This window comes from Oncorhynchus gorbuscha, linkage group LG09 (genome assembly GCF_021184085.1).
Source record: "Oncorhynchus gorbuscha isolate QuinsamMale2020 ecotype Even-year linkage group LG09, OgorEven_v1.0, whole genome shotgun sequence".
Taxonomy (NCBI): domain Eukaryota; kingdom Metazoa; phylum Chordata; class Actinopteri; order Salmoniformes; family Salmonidae; genus Oncorhynchus; species Oncorhynchus gorbuscha.
The window spans coordinates 69970908-69990732 of NC_060181.1; the positions used below are offsets into that span (position 1 = coordinate 69970908).

At 42.0% G+C, this 19825-nt stretch overlaps 1 protein-coding gene across 9 annotated transcripts in view; it reads right to left on the bottom strand.

Moving 5' to 3' along the window:
• LOC124044007 (unconventional myosin-Ib-like) overlaps positions 1-19825 on the bottom strand; it is a 148221-nt gene that overhangs the window by 43237 nt on the left and 85159 nt on the right. For all 9 annotated transcript variants that reach the window (XM_046363281.1, XM_046363283.1, XM_046363284.1 and 6 more), the window contains 7 exons: positions 18465-18569; positions 16519-16565; positions 13882-13945; positions 8345-8443; positions 7656-7759; positions 2446-2593; positions 1180-1298 (listed from right to left, as the gene is read on the bottom strand). In XM_046363281.1, coding sequence (XP_046219237.1) covers positions 1180-1298; positions 2446-2593; positions 7656-7759; positions 8345-8443; positions 13882-13945; positions 16519-16565; positions 18465-18569 — 686 coding nt within the window. The remainder of the gene's footprint in view (positions 1-1179; positions 1299-2445; positions 2594-7655; positions 7760-8344; positions 8444-13881; positions 13946-16518; positions 16566-18464; positions 18570-19825) is intronic.

Below are 19825 nucleotides of genomic sequence, written 5' to 3' on the forward strand. Positions count from 1 at the left end.
AAGAGGACTAGGGTGAGGACTAGCCTCTATGACTTTCTTCATTTCATCTCCAACTGGATGTTGCCTGAACTCACAGACCTCCAGAATTGAGAGAGGAGACTAGCTTATATTCCTCTCATCTAAGGCATGAATGTGCCTGCTGCCTGAACTCACTAACCTCCACAATGTGACCTACTTCTGCATTTCCAGGGGAGAAATCACCAACCCCTCTTCTATTATGGATATGTTTCCATGTACAATAGGTGGGGATTAGATGGAGGGGGGTTAGCTAGCTGCTAAAGAACTCAGTCAGAGGGAATTAATCTTGTCCTTCCTCATCTATCCACAACTGGAGTGTGAAACATCCCCTAAGACTTCGTCTGTCAGTGCTACCATGAAAGGAAGTGTGTTGCAATACAATGATGACTGGATCTTTTGGTCGTCCTGTGCGTCTCAGTTGGTAAGGGCATGGTCCTTAAAGTAATGTGTTGCTATATAGGCTTGAGTGGTATCCAGATTGTCATACCAACCTTGTGTCATCTAAATGCTAACGAGTCATCTAAATGCTAACGAACATTTTATACAGTCTCTGACCTAAACTATATTCAGGACAGACATCCCAGCTCAAAGTTTCACAATCAACTCAAAAATGCTACTCACAATTTGCTGCAGGCACAAAACAAATATTAGACATAAAGGCTCTTAATCCAGTACGGGATTCTCAGCTGTTACCAAGTGAAGCTAACCACTTAGCAAGATGGCTACTAAATTAGCAAACCAAACGCACAACTGCAGCGCATTTAGCACATTTTAGACAGTTAACTTAATAATGATATAAGATCTAGCTGGCAAACATTTAGCTGTGAATCACATACTGTAACTAGATCACCTGGCGCGTGCTGCACAATAGTGAGAGACTCACAAGGCTCTGGTCTCTTGCTGCTGTGTGCTTGTAAACAAACACCAAGTGACTGGGGACTGCCGGTAAGGTTCATATGTGACAGATGAAATGAAGGCGATCATCTTTATCTCTTAACATATTGCACAAGTTGACTGCGGGTATTTACTTGTTAAAGAACATAAGAAATATTTTCAATGGTTTTGAAAAACCATCCCATGGCTATTTCCAAATACCCCAGTATACAGTATACCGCACGAGCCTATTGCTATACAGTGACGACAGAGTGTTGTTCTTCTCACCTGGGCCACGTTGAGTGTGGTAGACATCTTCTCCATCTTGGCTTCCACGGTGCGGTAGCTGAAAGCCCTCTCCAGCACAGACTGCTCAATCCCCAACAGCTCACACATCTCCTTCAAGTCTGGAAGATAGAGCAGAGGAAAGACTCATTCACTAAGAGAACAGACACAAACACTCAATCATAGAGCTTTGTATACAGGCCTAGGGCAAAGAAACAAATAGGCAATGACTAGTTTAAATCTGTCAATAAAATACATTTATCCCCTGCAGGGATGGAATCCATATCAATGTTAAGCTCTACCAACAATGCCACATGACGTCAGTATCAGGATTCCAGTGGGTAGCCACAAGGACATTACCTCATCTCTTTATGGAAAGGGTTTAGCTAATCTACTCTCTCTATTCTCAGAGGATCTCCTTTAGGATCAGTGTTGTGTCTCCTGACCAGGAATTCCCAAAGCAGCCGGACAGAGTAGTGTTTAAGAGGAGTTACTGGAGCGCATTAGCCTTCATGTCTTTAGGTATTCACATGCCAATTGTCTCAGTAAATGGTCTTCTGTAAGAGTGGTGTTGTTGACTAAATGTATTTGTGTACCGTGACAGTCCATACAGCCGTCAAATGGTCATAAGGGGAAATGTCATTAATAAGCTGGTGTAATTTTAGAAAGAAGATGTGTGGATTTTATGATTCACACCACAGACCACGTGGAGATCCACTTTAGTGTGACATGTAGAAAAGTTGTGATTGCAAAGAAAGCAAAGTTGTGTCATGGCTGGGTTACTAAGACATGTTAAATATTATGTTTGCTTAATAGGGGATAGCTGTAAGCAATAGGGTTATCAATAGGCCTATTGTACTTACAATCATAAAATATAGCATACTGTAGTTACTAAGTCATGAAATGAATGAATCATTAACCAGTAGGGGGCAGTACAAGAACAACCATATAGGCTGCTGTTGATAGAACTTAAAGCCATGGCTTGTGGTTGAGGGACTGACTATTGGTCAGTGGTGATAATCTAACTGATAAATTGCAGTGTGCTTATCTTATCTATCCTTCAATTGACAAGAAAATGAATAACCAAAACAATATTTTCTACAGCCACAATACAGGATTTTTACATTTTGAAGATGTAAGGGAAACGCAGGCATCCACGTGGGCACAAAAGTTACTTTCAAAAAGTGAGATGTGTGTCCATGTGTATTGTAACAGGAAGTTCTGTCCCACAGTAAAGCTGTTGGTTGTCCAGTCAGACTATGGTCTCACCATTCTTGTCCTTGACCCTGCTCTCGTCAAAACCGTTGACCCTGGACTCTGGTTTGAACTCAATGTTCCCCAGTTTGAGGACGGCAGCCACCAGCTCCAGAACCGACTGCACCTCAGCCTCCATGAAGCCCACAATCTGCATGGCATTCTGGGATGGCACAGGGGGAGAGAGAGCCAATCAGACATTCAGCATGTTTGAGAGAATCAGTTGGAGCAACGAAAGGTGCAGAATAACTAATCTTGATCTGTTAATGAGTAGTTATTTGCATGGTTCTACACTAACTTTTTACACCGGTGGCACTGGTGCTACCAACTTTTCAGTTGGTTGAACCAGCACAATTTGGTCACACCAATATTTGTATATATTTTTTTAAATAGATAATTGCCTGGTCTTTGTCCCACAATGTGCCTGCATTACTTACAGAACCAGACTAATAATGACAATACATATTTTAAATTAGCATGCCCTTGTGTTCTTACATTGATTTAGATAGATTTACTGTAACAGCAAAGAAAAGAGACTTAATTGTATCCATGAGTTCATCTGACTGGGGAAGTAGATAAAGGGCCTAATTGCCAAAATGCCTAAGTATCCCTTTAAAGTATAGTGAGTTTGTTGCCGTATTGGACTGCTGTATGTTTAACACCCCTGAGGATTTCACAGAAAATAACACATGGCACTTTGATATCTGAAAAAAAAAACTTTATTTTATGTCTCTGTGTGCAGTTTGAAGGGAGTTGTTAACTAGTGCTAGCGCAGTTGCTACTGTAACTAGCATTAGCGTAATTACTGGAAATCTATGGGTATCTGCTAGGGAAATAGATAAAAGGGCCTCATTCCAAAATCCTGAAGAATCCTTTTCAAATCATTAAAACCAAATCGAAACTGTGTAGAAATGATAACGGACATATATTCAAACAGTATCTTGACTGTCCATCTCGCTAATAATAACTAGACAGTAAGGGAGCATAGAAAATTCCAAAATCGATGGAGAGCAAATTCTGACAGCAAGGAAATAACATTTTAATGTGGCCCTACGGACCTCATTGAAGACTGTACGTGCCCCCTGCTGGGAATATTTTTTCCAAAACCACTCCATTTATTTCACAAAAAATCACAAGGTTTATACAGACATTGGCTAGACAAATTGATTAACTTTTTCAAACACTTATTTGTAATTTAAGGAGCTAAAGTACTAGTCAAAAGTTGACACCTACTCATTCAAGGGTTTTTATTTTTACCAGTTTCTACATTGTAGAATAATAGTGAAGACATCAAAACTATGAAATAACACATATGGAATCATGTAGTAACCAAAAACGTGTTAAACAAATGAAAATATATTTGACATTCTTCAAAGTAGCCACCCTTTGCCTTGATGACAGCTTTGCACACTCTTTGCATTCTTTCAACCAGCTTCATTAGGTAGCCACCTGGAATGCATTTAAATTAACAGGTGTGCCTAGTTTATAGTTACTTTGTGGAATTTCATTCCTACTTAATGCATTTGAGACAATCAGTTGTGTTGTGACAAGGGTGGTATACAGGAGATAACCCTACTTGGTAAAATACCAAGTCCATATTATGGCAAGAACAGCTCAAATAAGCAAAGAGAAACGACAGTCCATCATTACTTTAAGATATGAAGATCAGTCAATATGGAAAACTTTGAACGTTTCTTCAAGTGCAGTCAAAAAAAACCATCAAAAAAGCGCTATGATGAAACTGGCTCTCATGAGGACCGCCACAGGAAAGGAAGACCCAGAGTTACCTCTGCTGCAGAGGATAAGTTCATTAGAGTTAACTGCACCTCAGATTGCAGCGAAAATAAATGCTTCAGAGTTAAAGTAACAAACATGTCAACATCAATTGTTCAGAGGAGACTCCGTGAATCAGGCCTTCATGGTCGAATTTCTGCAAAGCAATCACTACTAAAGGACACCGATAAGAAGATGACTCTCTTGGGCCAAGAAACACGAGCAATGGACATTAGACCGGTAGAAATCTGTCCTTTGGTCTGATGAGTCCAAAATTTGCCATTTTTGGTTCCAACCGCTGTGTCTTTGTGAGACAGAGTACTTGAACGGATGATCTACACATGTGTGGTTCCCACCGTGAAGCATGGAGGAGGTGGAGTGATGGTGCTTTGCTGGTGACACTGTCAGTGATTTATTTAGAATTCAAGGCACACTTAACCAGCATGGCTACCACAACGTTCTGCAGTGATAGGCCATCCCATCTGGTTTGCGCTTAGTGGGACTATCATTTGTTTTTCAACAGGATAATAACCCAACACACCTCCAGACTGTATAAGTGCTATTTGAGCAAGGAGGAGAGTGGTGGTGTGCTGCATCAGATGACCTGGCCACCACAATCACCCAACCTCAACCCAACAGATGGTTTGGGAAGAGTTGGACCTCAGAGTGAAGGAAAAGCAGCCAACAAGTGCTCAGCATATGTGGGAACTCCTTCAAGACTGTTGGAAAAGCCTTTCAGGTGAAGAGAGAATGCCAAGAGTGTGCAAAGCTGTCATTAAGACAAAGGGTGGGCACTTTGAAGACTCAAATATAAAATATATTTGGATTTGTTTAACACTTTTTTGGTTACTACATGATTCCATATGTGTTATTTCATTGGTGTGATGTCTTCACTATTATTCTACAATATAGGAACTAGTCAAAATAAATAAAAACCCGTGAATGAGTAAGTATACAAACTTTTGACTGCTACTGTACATTTGATATGTACTTGTAATAGCCCATAGAAAAAAATCACCAAAACTGTTTGCAAAAAAAAGTATACATTACTATTAAGAAAAGCATTTTTTAATAGGCCTAACCAATGGCATTATGCATTGACATTGACATTTTTATATTCTATGTCAGAATAATGTGGGCATTACGTGACTAAAGACAGCATTCTCCCGACACAAACACACTAATGAAGTCTGTCCACGTGGTAGGTCGTCAGTCTCGCCATTTGTGATGTTGAATAGTTATTGGGGGGTATCATGTTTTAAAAGCAACCAAAAACTGGGTTCCCTTTGTATTGCAATGCTTTGTATGGAAAACTAAGTTGAAGCCAACATTCGATGTTGACTTGCTCTTTATAACCGCACATGGTTTTACCACACCAAAGCAACATACAAGCGCAACACCCTTCCATTGAAACGACAGGAAACAATGTGATCAGAAAAACAGATCAGAAAATAACATCTGATTATATTGGCGCAGTAGAACTTCTAAATCGGCTATGATAACTTCAATGACCTTTCAAGGACCAAAGAGCATAGAGGAAATGTCATTTTTAAGGATATTCAATGATGACTGAATTGCGTATTGCAAATATTCAACCAAGACCTTGAACTTTTACCTTGTTTGCATACCCATTTTTGCCTTAGCATTTACTGGTAGATATCATAACTTGGAACATCTTTCCTTCCGCTATCGCTGTCTGTCTTCGCGCCAGGCAACAACCAGCTGTTTGAGAGCTGCTCGCTCTCTCTGCCAGACCAATTATCTATAGGCTGTGTGTGTCGAGCGCGCGTGATAGATAATCGACATAATGAATGAACAGCTTCGGGAATAAATCTTTTACAAATAATTATATAGCCTAGATTTTAAAAAACAAAAACATTTTAGAATATATTTTTAGCTGGATGGGGATGATCGACTAGCCCGAAGTGTTTCTAAAACCTCCCCTGTAGGTCCTGACACACACAGACAGGTGCATTCCCGTGCAGTTGTTGCCTCTTCAGAAAGTTACTTTATTTTTGGTCAATTGCACATTACTGTTTGAATAAATCATGATGATAAAAATATCTAATTGTGAACCAACAACTAAAGTGACCAGGTAAAAATAATTTCCTGGCACGCTTGTAAAACGCCAAGTAAAACGGTCACAAATGTGACTGTTTTGGTCGCAGTATCGAAGCCTGATTTGGAATGCAAGGGGATTTGTAGACGGGTGATTCCATGCAATTGGACTTTAATGTATATGTAGTCAATCTCAAACACACAATGATAACATGGACAACAGAAAAGGGGGATGAGTTTCTGGACTGGAGAGGAAAGCAAGACAACTACTGACAGAGGACACAGTGATGTGGACAGTGTATTAGGGGAACTACAGTATCTTGAATTATTAAACATGTGTTACTGTGATTTGACACCATTGTGAACAAGGGTGAGAAAAAAATCTGTAGCAGGCTGCCTTTGGCTCCTACAACAACATCATATCCAGTGGAGGCCTATTCTTGTAAATCACTGCAATCTATTGTGTTGAGTTGGACTGCAGCTGTGAGGTGGCCTACTAGCTCCCTCACTGAGAGAAGTGCTAAGACAGGATGCTGCGTGTGTCCCCTAAATGGCACTCTAATCACTGTAGGCCCTGGTCAAAAGTAGCGCACTATATAGGTACCATTTGGGACACATCCACTGCTACTGAGAGTCCAAGGGCAGGGAGATAGTGGAGTACAGGACAGTCCTGTTAAGGGAGTTGGGAATGGATAAAGCTCAGGCAGCTCATAACATAACATCCTCTGTGTGTCACCAACAGTAACGGAGTCAGGAGGAAGATCGAGAGAGCCTTACACATGATGACCACGCTCTGCAGCCCTGCATGTCAGAGAGCGACTGTGTGTGTGTACTTTAGAAGAATGCAGCTGCTGTTTCCCACATCAGTACAGCATCCAATCTGCCTGTGTACTCTGAAGCATTCTGCTATTGTTTACAGTATGGGAAAGCCTTCAAGGCAGGTGGAACGGGATTCCCTCTCGGAGCTAAACTCATCCTTATGTCTCACTCTCCTGCTATGGATATAGTTCAAAGTTCAAGTTAGGGTCTGTACACAACTACACACATGGATAAGTAAAAGACTACGGCAGAAAGGAAGATATTTCATTGGTTCTAGCTGGCAAAATTAAGGGGCGCGTCTGTGCAAGGTCGCCGTTCATTGGTGAATTGTTCTTCAGCAGTGTGTATGGACCCTTACATTACAGGTAGAGAGGCTGTAGAAGATGCTAGCTTGCTAGGAGCATGGACCAGAGCGGTTTTAAACCTTAATCCAATCTACGTGCTAATTTATTCGGTCAGTAGATAAAGAGGATCAGACCACCTCTACTCTCACCCTACCCTTTCACAGTGCACCTCTAAACGAAGCCAAAAACAAGTTGACACAATGACAGTCAACAATTATGTGTGCGTCTCACCCTGACGGTCCTGAAGCTTGCTGCATCATCCAGCCCATTGACGTTGGCTGAATCCAGACTCAGGTAGTTGTATTTACTGAAATCTCTGTCCAACTTCAGCTTCACTGTGTGCCAGAAAGACAAACCCACATGGCTTTAGCATGGTGCATATTGACTAAAGTGCTATACACTTTAGAGCAGCAGTTCACACACACACACACACACACTCACACGAGCAGCAGTTTCAAATGGCCCTTTAAAGGCTTGTATCAGGTATCAAGGGAAGTCACAGTATGGTGTATTGGATTACAGGTTACATTAAGTGCAGATAAATCAAGTCTTTTGATGTTTGTCCAGCATTGAATCAAAGACCATTATATTGTTCTCCTTCATCAAGACTGCCAAACAGTGGCTGAGCTCCAGCTGAGAACAAATGAACCACACTGATTTCATAGTCTTTTTTCTCTGTAGTTAAACACAGCCTCATGTTTAAGTATTAGTCATGTGTTTCTTTAGAATAACTATGACATTTTGCGGTTAGATGACTCAGTGACATTTTATTTGACGCCATGTGTAGTAATAACTCTGTCATGACATACCTTCTAAAAATTTGTGACCGTTTGAGATGTTATGACCCATAACGAAGCTTCATGACATGTTAATAATACTGTCATGAAGGTATTACTGATAACCGTGTGTGTATAGCTTACTCAGGGTGTCATCCGAGGCTCCAGAAAGAAGCTGGTAGAAGATGTGGAAGTTTCTCTCTCCTCTCGGCTGCTTGCAAACCCTGGACTTCTCCAGTAGATCTGAGGATAACAATACATAAAGGACACAATTAAGACATGGATGTTGAAAGCAGGCATTATACTGAATTATCTGCTAGAACAATTCAACAATCGGTAAGTTAGGAAAAGGAAATGTAAACCAAGATTTAACAAGGTATTATTATTACTCATGAGTCTACCACACATGGTAGAGGTAAGGCAGGACATATACTGTAAAAGAAGATGCAATTTAATGAGCTAAGAACACGACTGATCTTTTAAGTCTACACGTGGTCAGTGTCCAGACCACATCCGTAGAGCTCTGATCTCCCGGTTATAGCCAAATATTAGTGTTTCCAAGGTGACAGAGCCACGGTTATGTAGGAGTCTCATTGTTCATTGTGTAGAAGTAGAGCCTCCGAGCCGGCAGGCACAGGAAGACTCAAAGGAGGAAACCATATGAAGGGCTCAAAAGTCAGGTCCTTAACTACTGATCAACTACAACACCTAGACTGAAAAGGATGTACTCTGTAACATATTACATTTCAACAGTTAATGTGGTTTAAGTGGCTCACATAGCTCTATTTACTATAAGTTGATCAGGAAAGTAAGACAAGTTCTTCTCTATGCCTGACTAAATGATGTTGTTAAATATAGAGCCCAGGGACCTTAGTTGGAGCTGCTAGCTACCGGTCCGCTAAGTTATCCTCTCAGTGGGGGCATTAGCCGCTTGGAGAGTCAGGGACCACTTCATTATGCATTTACACTTTCTCTGGCACAGCACTTAATTCCACTGATCCACTCCAGAGAAATTGGAAGACAATAGACTGCCAGCCTTGCTTCACCACCACATGGTAGTCACTGTGTGTGTGTTCATCACTAAGTAATTCTGAGTTTTTAAACACGTGTCTGTCAGCTCATCAATAATGTAGCATCTCTTTAGAGCGCGACAGACGAGCAGCTCAGAGTGATGCACTGCCTCTGAAATGTAATCAAAATGGAGCCTGACAGCATGGATTCTCACCCCTCTCTTTTCTAATACAGAGTACATAAAATACTAGTCTGGCAATGTGAGACTATTCTCTGGCTTTCTCTCTGTCATAAACAATGTCACTGTCTCCCATTGTGGCTCCCTTAGCCTGTACCCTACTCTGAGATTCACATGTAACTGCATGCGAGCATCCTCTTGACCAGACAAAACTCACAACAGTGAGTTCCAACAGAAAATAAGATGCAGGAACAGGAAATGTGGCTCAAGAATGTCCTGAACATTCAGAGTCTACCCCCCCAAGGGGCTCTTCTCTCTGTCACGACCTTTAACCTTTTGTACACTAGAAGAGTTCAGCTCTGTTATTGCTTTTTACTACTAAGTCTTTTTCATGCCTGCTGTAAAGCATTTGTAAAATGTTGAATGCTATTTAGCTATTTGCAGCAGGCAGGCTACATCCAGGAAATGGTTCCTAGACTGACAAACATACATTAAAGGAGAAATGTCAGACACACTATATATACTGAAAAGAAAGAATGGAAGTCCATATCCTGTCTTGTCATTTAGGCTAGGATTTAACAAGCACTAAAAGGATTGTGCGCCTGGGTATTGATATCTTCTTCCTAGCATGTTACCATTATCTAAGTCAATTCAACTTTACTATACAAAATGGGTAGTGAGCAAGGCACAATCACATACAATAACAAAAAGAAACAAGATTATTAAAGCAGACAAAATTCTACATATTATTCCATACAAAACTAGCAAGCATGTGCTGTTGTGTCCTAAACCCTTCGACTGTGGCCTAACCCTAGCTGCTCCACCATGCCCTAGAGCAGTGGACCGGGGACCCACACCATTCCATGTATTTGATCTATTCCAGTGCTAGCACATCCTGATTCGAATTGACAACTAATTATCAAGCCCTTGACTAGTTGAATCAGGTGAGCTAGTTGAGGGCTACAACAAAATTGTGAAACATCTGGGGGTGCCGAGGAGAGGTTTGTGAGGTGTTCCTCTTTAATCCTCAGTTAAAGAAGATCTCTGGGCATGGAGAGAGATGGAGAGAGGGCCATAATGAGGTGTTGGCTGACTGTACTGCAGCAGCGACAAAGGAACAGAGGAATTTATAGCTGGTGACTTCTGAGGGAAGCCCTCAGGCATGAGAGGCCTATTCTTCCATTAGTGGTGCGCAGGTCAGCTGTTTGTTCACCCACACCTGCTCGCAATTGATTATAATCCATCCGCAACCGCCCGACTATATGTGGTAAAGTGAACATTTGAGACTCGCACCCAACCCTAACCTGCAAATAAAGAAAATGCGCTACAGGCTACAGTTAAAGATATAGTACATCATTTAGATACAGTACCTCACCAAAATGATGTGGACACCCCCTCAAATTAGTGGATTCTGCTATTTCAACACCACCCGTTGCTGACAAGTTTATAAACATCGCGCACGGAACCATGCAATCTCCATAGACAAACCTTGGCAGTAGAATGGCCCGTACTGAAGACCTTTCCAACAAGTCAGCTCATCAAATGTCTGCCCTGGTCAACTAAGTGCTGTTATTGTGAAGTGGAAACATCTAGGAGCAACAACAGCTCAGCCCTAAAGTGGTAGGCCACAAAAGCTCACAGAACGGGACCACCGAGTACTGAAGCGTGCAAAAACAGTCTGTCCTCAGTTGCAACACTCGCTATCGAGTTCCAAACTGCCTCTGGAAGCAACGTCAGCACAATAGCTGTTTGTTGTGAGCTTCATCAAATGGGTGTCCATGGTCAAGCAGCCACACACAAGCCTAAGATCACCATGCGCAATGCCAAGCGTAAACTGGAGTGGTGTAAAGCGTGCCGCCATTGGATTATGGAGCAGTGGAAATGCCTTCTTTGGAGTGATGAATCATGCTTCCCCATCAGGCAATCCAATGGACGAATCTGGGTTTGGCGGATGCCAGGAGAACTCTACCTGCCCGAATCCAGTGCCAACTGTAAAGTTTGGTGGAGGAGGAATAATGGACTGGGGCTGTTTTTCGTAGTTCTGGCTAGGCCCCTTAGTTCCAGTGAAGGGAAAATCTTAACGCTACAGCATACAATGACATTCTGGACGATTCTGTGCTTCCAACTTTGTGACAACAGCTTGGGGAAGGCCCTTTCCTGTTTCAGCATGACTATGCCCCAGTGCACAAAACGAGGTACATACAGAAATGGTGTGTCAAGATCGGTGTGGAAGAACTTGACTGACCTGCACAGAGCCCTGACCTCAACCCCATCAAACACCTATGGGATAAAATGGAACGCCAGGCCAACATCAGTGCCAACCTCACTAATGTTCTTGTGGCTGAATGGAAGCAAGTACCCGCAATGTTCCAACATCTAGTGGAAAGCCTTCCCAGAAGAGTGGAGGTTGATATGCTGCAGGAGTTATTACATTTACATTTAAGTCATTTAGCAGACGCTCTTATCCAGAGCGACTTACAAATTATTATTATTAAGGCTATAGTACTATTCACACAGGACCAGCATTACTAGAGACCAGCATTACTAGAGAACACTGGTTATTTATTTATTACCCCAGAATGTCCGTTATTTTAGAGAACGATTTGGACGGGATTAGTTTTTCCAAACTGCCCCCTGTAATTATTATATACATTTCTTCCTATAAATTGACAGTTATGATGGAAGAAGATATTTCAACAAGTCCAAGCGATGACAGGCTACACTGATAACTCCAGCTTGGTTCCCAAGTTTCTAAACAATACCAAACCATCTTTGGTATAGTGTCGCCATAGTGTGTGATCATAATCATTCAGATATTTTAGGAATCCGCAATAGAAGACGTCTTAGCCTCCCAGCCTTCAGATGTGAGCTAAACAGCTAACTTGCACTTGATTTGCATTTTTAGGCTATGGATGTTCCAAACGTTTAGTATACTGCTTTGCGAACTATTAACAGCAATGGTTGCATTAAATATGCGCAATAATTTTAATTATGCATTTGGCGATATTCAATTAACTTGAGTAAACAAAAGCATTCACTGTGAACGTTGATACATGTATGCCCTTCATATATTGGCTATGCGCAGCACTTCATTCAATTTATCCAATCAGTTATTGTTTTCTTGTTCAAACCTCGAGCCACCTGTCGAACTCAGACATTTCTCTCAAAACACAGGGATGTTGATTCGCACGGGACTAGTATTATCAGAGGACTTTGGAGTAGGTTATGCTGGTTAGTCAATGTCCAGATTTCATTTTCCATTTAACCCATCTAAACAGTAGGCTACAGTTCACTTGATATGCCATAGGCCTATTTGAAGTCACGTCTTGTGACTGTCGAATTTGTATAGAGCCTCAATCACAAATAACATAGCCAGCACTGCGATCATCCTCTGTTACCACTTCACCAAATAGACTGCTCTGGCCCTCCCTCTTTATTTTCAGCTGTCCTTACTCAGCGATTGTCTTATTGAATGAAAACTTCGGCACTTACCTTTTTGCCTAAGTGGATTGACGTAAACTTTTTCTACCCGTTCCCATTATCTGGTGGTTGGCTATGTAGGCTATTTGGCGTCCGTACAGTTAAGCTAAAGTTTAGGCTTATGCAGTAAGATAGTCTAAAATAATGAAAGAAAAACCTCCTATATAAATTGCACAATAATTATACATTGATGATTGTGTCAGGTATTGTTTCTCTTTATTCAACCTGCCCTTCAGCCACACACTATTGAAATGACGTTAAACACGGCTGCGCATCACTACCTTCCATCCATCCTCCTCTTCCTGTTTTATATACCATTGCACCAGTCACATGGACCCTCAGTCTCCCTCTCCATAATAAACCTATGAAGGCACTGGGCAGTCTCCATGAGCTCTCCTCTCCAACAGACAGAAAGGACAGAGGAATATCTGTGACAGATCTACCCACTCTTTATTTCCCCTGACCTCATGGCAGAATCGCTTCAGACAAAACAATATGAACAAGAGACCGGACAAAACAATAACAAAGCAGTTGAGGGTCAGAGATAAAGACAAGACTAGGTACTGCAGACAGAAAGCAGTCAACATTTTTTCATGTGTCTGTTTGGCAACGGTTCAGGTTTTTTTTAGGTTGTTTTTTCCCCCATCTAGTTCCTGTGTGTCACTGACCCTCCATTGACTGAAAACAAATATTGATCTCCCCCTCTCTTTGGTGAGCCGACCGACCGGGCGTGCAGGGACAGCATGTGGTGAACTGCTCGACTCAGTCCCTCTCACTGTCCCTCTCCCTCATCCAGATCCTGTCCCTCGCCCAGGGTGTGAGACAAACCATTACCATGGTAGAATGACTGACTGGGGGTTTAATTGAACCAACTGTGTCAAGGCTACACTTTCACTACCATGCTCACAGCAGTGACATGTGAGAGGGCTAGAGGGATGTAGGAGAGCTTAGCATGTGGTCATTTAAGCATGACGTGCGTGTGTGTATATATATATATATAAATAATACTCACAGTTGCTAATAACTCCACCCAAAGGGTCTCCCTTGAAGTCAAACTCAATGTCCATGTATTTACCCTGTAGAGAAAATACAGTGATTAGAATTTCCTGACACCACACTAACATATCCGCATGTTATTGGGTAAATAACACAACAACTAGCTAGTCTCTGAGGCTAAATCTATGTTTTCTTTCAGCAATGAAGTGGTTTTCAGGGCAGCCAAAACAAGAGATAAGCAGATAAAGCAGGACAAATAGGATGAGTCGGGCCCAGGGCTTATAATAAGGTGGCAAGGTTAGGTTGCTTTGTAGCAAACTCGGCACAGGCCCTGAATACATTTAAGTTATGTTTAGGAATCAAAGAGTAAATATTAATAATTGAAATGGCCATTGAACACATTCCCAGATGCAGGAGGAAGCTTGCAAACACAGGCAGGGATCACCGCAAACATCACTGAACTCATTTTGAAGAAGTAATTGTGTCTCCAGGCACTGGACATGTACATAAAGTCAGCTGCCAATCACACATAGTTATGCTGTGAAGTAATCGACTACTGTGAAGAAGGAAAGTACTTTATTCTTCTCCCATTTGAAAGGAGAGTAAAACAAACCACTCTGCTTCGCTCACCCTCTGTTCTGTTTAAAATGTGGGTTAGAACAACACTGGGCCCAGGTTCTTTGCAGCCATTTGATCGGTCTTCCTTTTATTTATAACTTTTATTTATAACTTAAAAGGCCGTAGTGGCTCCTGAGTGGCGCAGCAGTCTAAGACACTGCATCTCAGTGCTAGAGGCGTCACTGCAGACCCTGGTTTGATTCCAGGCTGTATCAACCGGCCGTGATTGGGAGTCCCCCAGGGCGGCGCACAATTGGCCCAGCGTAAATAATAGGCAGTCACTGTTAATAAGAAGTTGTTCTTAACCGACTTGCCTAGTTAAATAAAAGGTAAAAAAAGACAACATTTAACTGGCAATGGCCACTGCCAGTTTCAACAACATCTCCAGTCTCTCTGCAGGGGGAAGAAACAGATCAAACCATCTGTCCTCTTCCTGAGGAGATGAGTTAGTTCTAAATGGCATTCACTGGCATTCACTGGAACAAGCAGTAGGTGCTCATCCAGCAGTTTAAATCAAGGTTACCTAAATATAAACAGATCAGGCATAATCCGAAATAATCCCCCTATTATGATATCCTAAACCTGAACACAGGCTAGGGACAGGTAGGTAGCTACCTGGTTGGTGAGTGAGTTGTACAACTTCATGAAAGCCAGAGGTTGAATAGTATGGTACACAGAGCACTTCAACACCAGATTAAACTGACTCGTGGGATATTAGTTCAAATAACAACGGTACATGACAAGGGCCTGTGAGTTTTGGTTTTGTCCTTACGTGACCTGACCAGTGCCCTAGACATTAGGTCATCATTGTGAAGGTGTTCTTAACTGACCTGCCTGGTTAAGTAAAGGTTAGATAAATAAACATGCCTTAAGTCAAGATTTAGCCCGAGACAGGGTGGGATATGGTTCAGTCAGTCAGTGTGTTTCCAGTCTGATTGGTGAAGCCTGAAGTAATGTGGTGACATCAGAAACAGTGGAATCTATAACCGGCAGCTGCTGGCTGCCAATGGGCCCCACTGGAAAACGCAGCCAGCCAGCGAGTAAGCATGAGAAATAAAAAGACAATGCTTTCCTAGATTAGTTTGCCAGACAAATAACCTCAACAGAGTAAGATAGTGGTTGCATCACCTCTCTACTGATATCATAATTAGTCAAAGCGGCAGTCAGTTTCCTAAAGCTCCAGTGCTGAGGAGCCATGGTTGCACCAGAATGCTCACTGTGCATAAGTCATATTGGAGGAGAGGTAGTGTAGGCCTCCAAGTATGTTAGTTCCTCAGCGGCAATTGGCCAAGGGTCACAGTAACAGTTACCGTAAACCTAACCATCCCATTGGCTGACGATCGTACAGTCAATACGGTCTCCACACCAGCTGACACCTGAGACACAAGCTGTTTTGCATGATGTAATGTAATCTTTAACTGTACAAAGCAGCACCGTACTGGCGCTTGTGCCATGTGGGAGTGGAATAAGTGGATATATTTAGTGCTTTAAGAGCCACCTCATTGTAGGAAAACATTACATGACACCAGAGGCAGTGGAGTTTCTGGAGAAAAGAGCCGTTTCCCAAACACTAAAGGGATCTTGGCAGGAGCCATCGGCAGACATCTGGAGATGGTTGCCAAAACAACGCTACGCTGACTTGGGCTTCATTTCTATCCTGGGCTGTGTCTATGCTGTAACTGTAACGGCTTGGTGTTAAGGCAGGGTCTGCAGAGAGAGCCAATTGCAAGCTCTACAGAGGGAGAGAATAAGGGAGGAACTAAGGGAGAAAGAATGATACCAGAGAAATTGGAGAGAAAGAGATAAAAGAGAAAAAGGGTGAGGGTTTGTTTGCCTCTGGTGACGTCTAGATCAAAGGTCCACCTGTGTTTAATCTAAAGTACACACAGCTTCAATGGAGGAGACCATCAAACACGGATTCCTATTGGAGGAGCAGACCATCAAACACGGATTCTTATTGGAGGAGAGCAGACCATAAAAGCACCCACAGACTTCAGTGTTAGTGTCAGGAGAACAAAGAAAATAGGATACTTACAAATCGGGATGAGTTGTCATTTCTCATAGTTTTAGCATTCCCAAAAGCTGAAAATAAACATTTCAACATGATTATCAGTCAGGTAGACAGGGCAACCAATATCAGTATATTATACATTGATAGTATGTATTACTTCAAGTATGTGAAAAGTCATCAAGCATCACTTTCTCTGCTAAATCATAAGCACTAACTAACACATACATACTGATGGCTTGGTTGGTGTTCTCTTCATGAAATCTACTTAACGCTGTCTGTCGAACCTGTAAAAGCTGATCCATTTATCTGTCAATCACGCAACCACTAGACTACCACAAAGCCTTTGTCTGATTTTATTTTACCTTTATTTAATTAGGCAAGTCAGTAAAGAACACATTCTTATTTACAATGACGGCCTAGAAACAGTGGGTTATAACTGCCTTGTTCAGGGGCAAAACAACAGATTTGTAGCTTGTCAGCTCAGGGATTCGATTATTAACCTTTTGGTTACTAGTCCAATGCTCTAACCACTATACTACCTGCCTCCCCTGATGATGCCTAATCAGTCCCATTATGTTATTGAGGGTCTGGGTTAAAACAAAGCTTGGAGGCTTTCAAAGCTTATGGCTCAAAATAGCAGTCTATCTACATTTACGTCAGTAGTTCAATGTGTGAACTGTGCACTACACATAGTACAAAATTATGAAAATTACCAGAGACCATCAATTATAAGTTTGCAATATTTCATAGCTCAATACACATTTCAACACAATATCACCATTCAAGAAAGGACCCTGAACAAAGTACAAAATTGCACATTCAGTACAGTCCTTTAAACAGGCTGATATGTGGGAGCACCAACTGCAGTAAAAGTACATTGTTAGTATTCTCTTCCTCTCTCCAAAATCCCACACATTACACTAAACAGCCTTCATGTGTCGTTCAACAAAGCACCATGGGGTTGTAAAGTATTTAAAAATCAGCCACCTAATTAAGGAGTGTTGATTAAGTGAATCATCGCTAACTACAGTAAGTCTATGTCCCCCACGCTCCCTCTCTGTGTACCTAGGGGTCATTACAGCCTGTAGCTGATACACTCCTACTGAGTGTTATGGGCCTGGCGCTATAGTACAGCAGCTAAGTACTGGGCACCGCTAGGCTGGCTTCATCAAATTTCCTGTCTACAGACCCTCAAATAAAACACTGCTGTCTGTGCCAGCACAGAGGTATAGGGAGGGTTTTTTCTCCGAATGTAGTGGACTGAGGATTGGTGAAAAATGTAAATAGGGTGGGAGATTTTATAAAGTGTTGCATGTTGTGTCTAGTAGTAATTGGATGAAGAGTGGTTTGATGATTCATGTCAGGAAAACAAGTACGGTACCCTCCAAAACAGATGTTTAAAAAATGTACAGAGGCCGGTCACAAACTAACAGTGAATTGAATGTAAAGAAAATAATATGAAAAAGTGTATTGTCACATACAGGGTAAGCCATAGTAGCATGGCGTCCCTGGAGCAAATTAGGGTTAAGTATCTTGCTCAAGGGCACAGACAGATTTTACACCATCTCCGCTCTGGTATTCGAACCAGCAACCTTTCGGTTACCGGCTCTTTCTCACACACTTCAAGCCTCTCTTAACAGATATCCATATAGCTTGAAGGCTTTTTGCCAAACATTACAACATGTGCAGCAGCTAGCCTAGTGGTTGTAATGGTTGGTGAAAGCATTCAAGCTATTTGGATATGTCTGTTAAGAGAGGCTTGACGTGTGAGAGAAAGACTGTCTAGAGGAAAAAAGCTAAACTGATTGTGTGTTAAAGTGGGTGTGTCCCTGATGCCTCAGCCATCTGAGCTGAGCCCCATCCCACTCTGAACCTGAAGCATGGGAGCCACTTCCACTCGCATATATAAGCACCTCCTATTCTGAACTTGCATGGGAAGAGTGAAAGGTGGGTCGGGTTAGAACACTCACCCTCCAGCACAGGATTGGACTGCAGCAGCTGCTCCTTCACCTTGTTCACCTCCTGGCCCTTCCCACACACCGCCGCCACATATGACATCACCAGCTTACTGGCCTCTGGAACAGGAACAGACAGAAAGACCGGGTTAAAGGTCATTCTCATCTAGATCTAGACAGGGCTGAGGCAAGAGCCCTGACACACCCAAACCCCTACAGAGACAGGGTGTGTACCCTCTCTGGGGTCCCTCTCCACTGTTGACACACTCCATAACAACCAAGTACATATTATATCAAGAACAACTCAAATAAGAAAAGATAAACGACAAGCCAACATTACTTTAAGACAAAGGTCAGTCAATGCGAACAATGTCAAGAAATTTGAATGGTTTCTCAAATGCTGTCGCAAAACAATCAAGCGCTATGATGAAACTGGCTGAAATGAGGAACGCCACAGGAAGGAAGACCCAGAGTTACCGCTGCTGCATAAATAATGGCACCAGACAGGATGGCTTCCGTTTTATAGGCTACAAAGCAACTGTGCTATTTTGTTTGTTTTTTCGCATTGTTTGTGACTTATTAGGTACATGAAGTTGGGGGCCCTAGCCCTCACCCAACAGGTCTCAGACGTGCTCAATGGGATGCACTTGACTTCATTAGACAAAAATTGTTTGTTTTGCATTTGAGGGAGAAAAGGAGTTAAATAAAAACACTAGTGAACTCTGATCTCTGCCAGCACTGCATCATTGCTAAGGTGACCAATTAATGATGTTGAACAATGTGACACCACTTGACTAACATTAATGTTCCGTATCAAAGTAATTAGGATGTTAACATTGGCCTTGCAGTGACAGATAATCCAAGGCCTTGTAATCAAAGCACCAGTTAACCACAGAACGGTTTCAGGGCTGTGGGATATCTGCTGGTATAAACATAACATTTAAGTAGTTCTGTCTTTTCTTTAGTGGGATGAAGGCCACTTGTAGAGAGTTTAATGGGAACCAAATGGAGAGTCAACTGGATTGACAACATGTTCGTAATTCACCCAGTAGCACACTTCACCTGGCAGGCACGTGTACTGTAGTTTGACTCCAGCCTCCAGGACTCCAAATGAGAAGTGCCATGCCAGCAAAATGATTTGAATAATAGAATGGTTAGAACCTCAGAATTCTATTATTCTATTAATTGAAACACAAACGGATGGCACAAATGGGGCTTCTAACAGCGAACAGATAATTGGTATGCTACTTGGTTTTATCATGTCAGATTCTCAAAGCCACATCACCCAGAGCACTGTACTATTGAATGAAAGTCCCTCCAAGTATTGTGTTAATACACCAGCAATTAGAAACAGTTCGGTTAGAGAAGAATGAAAC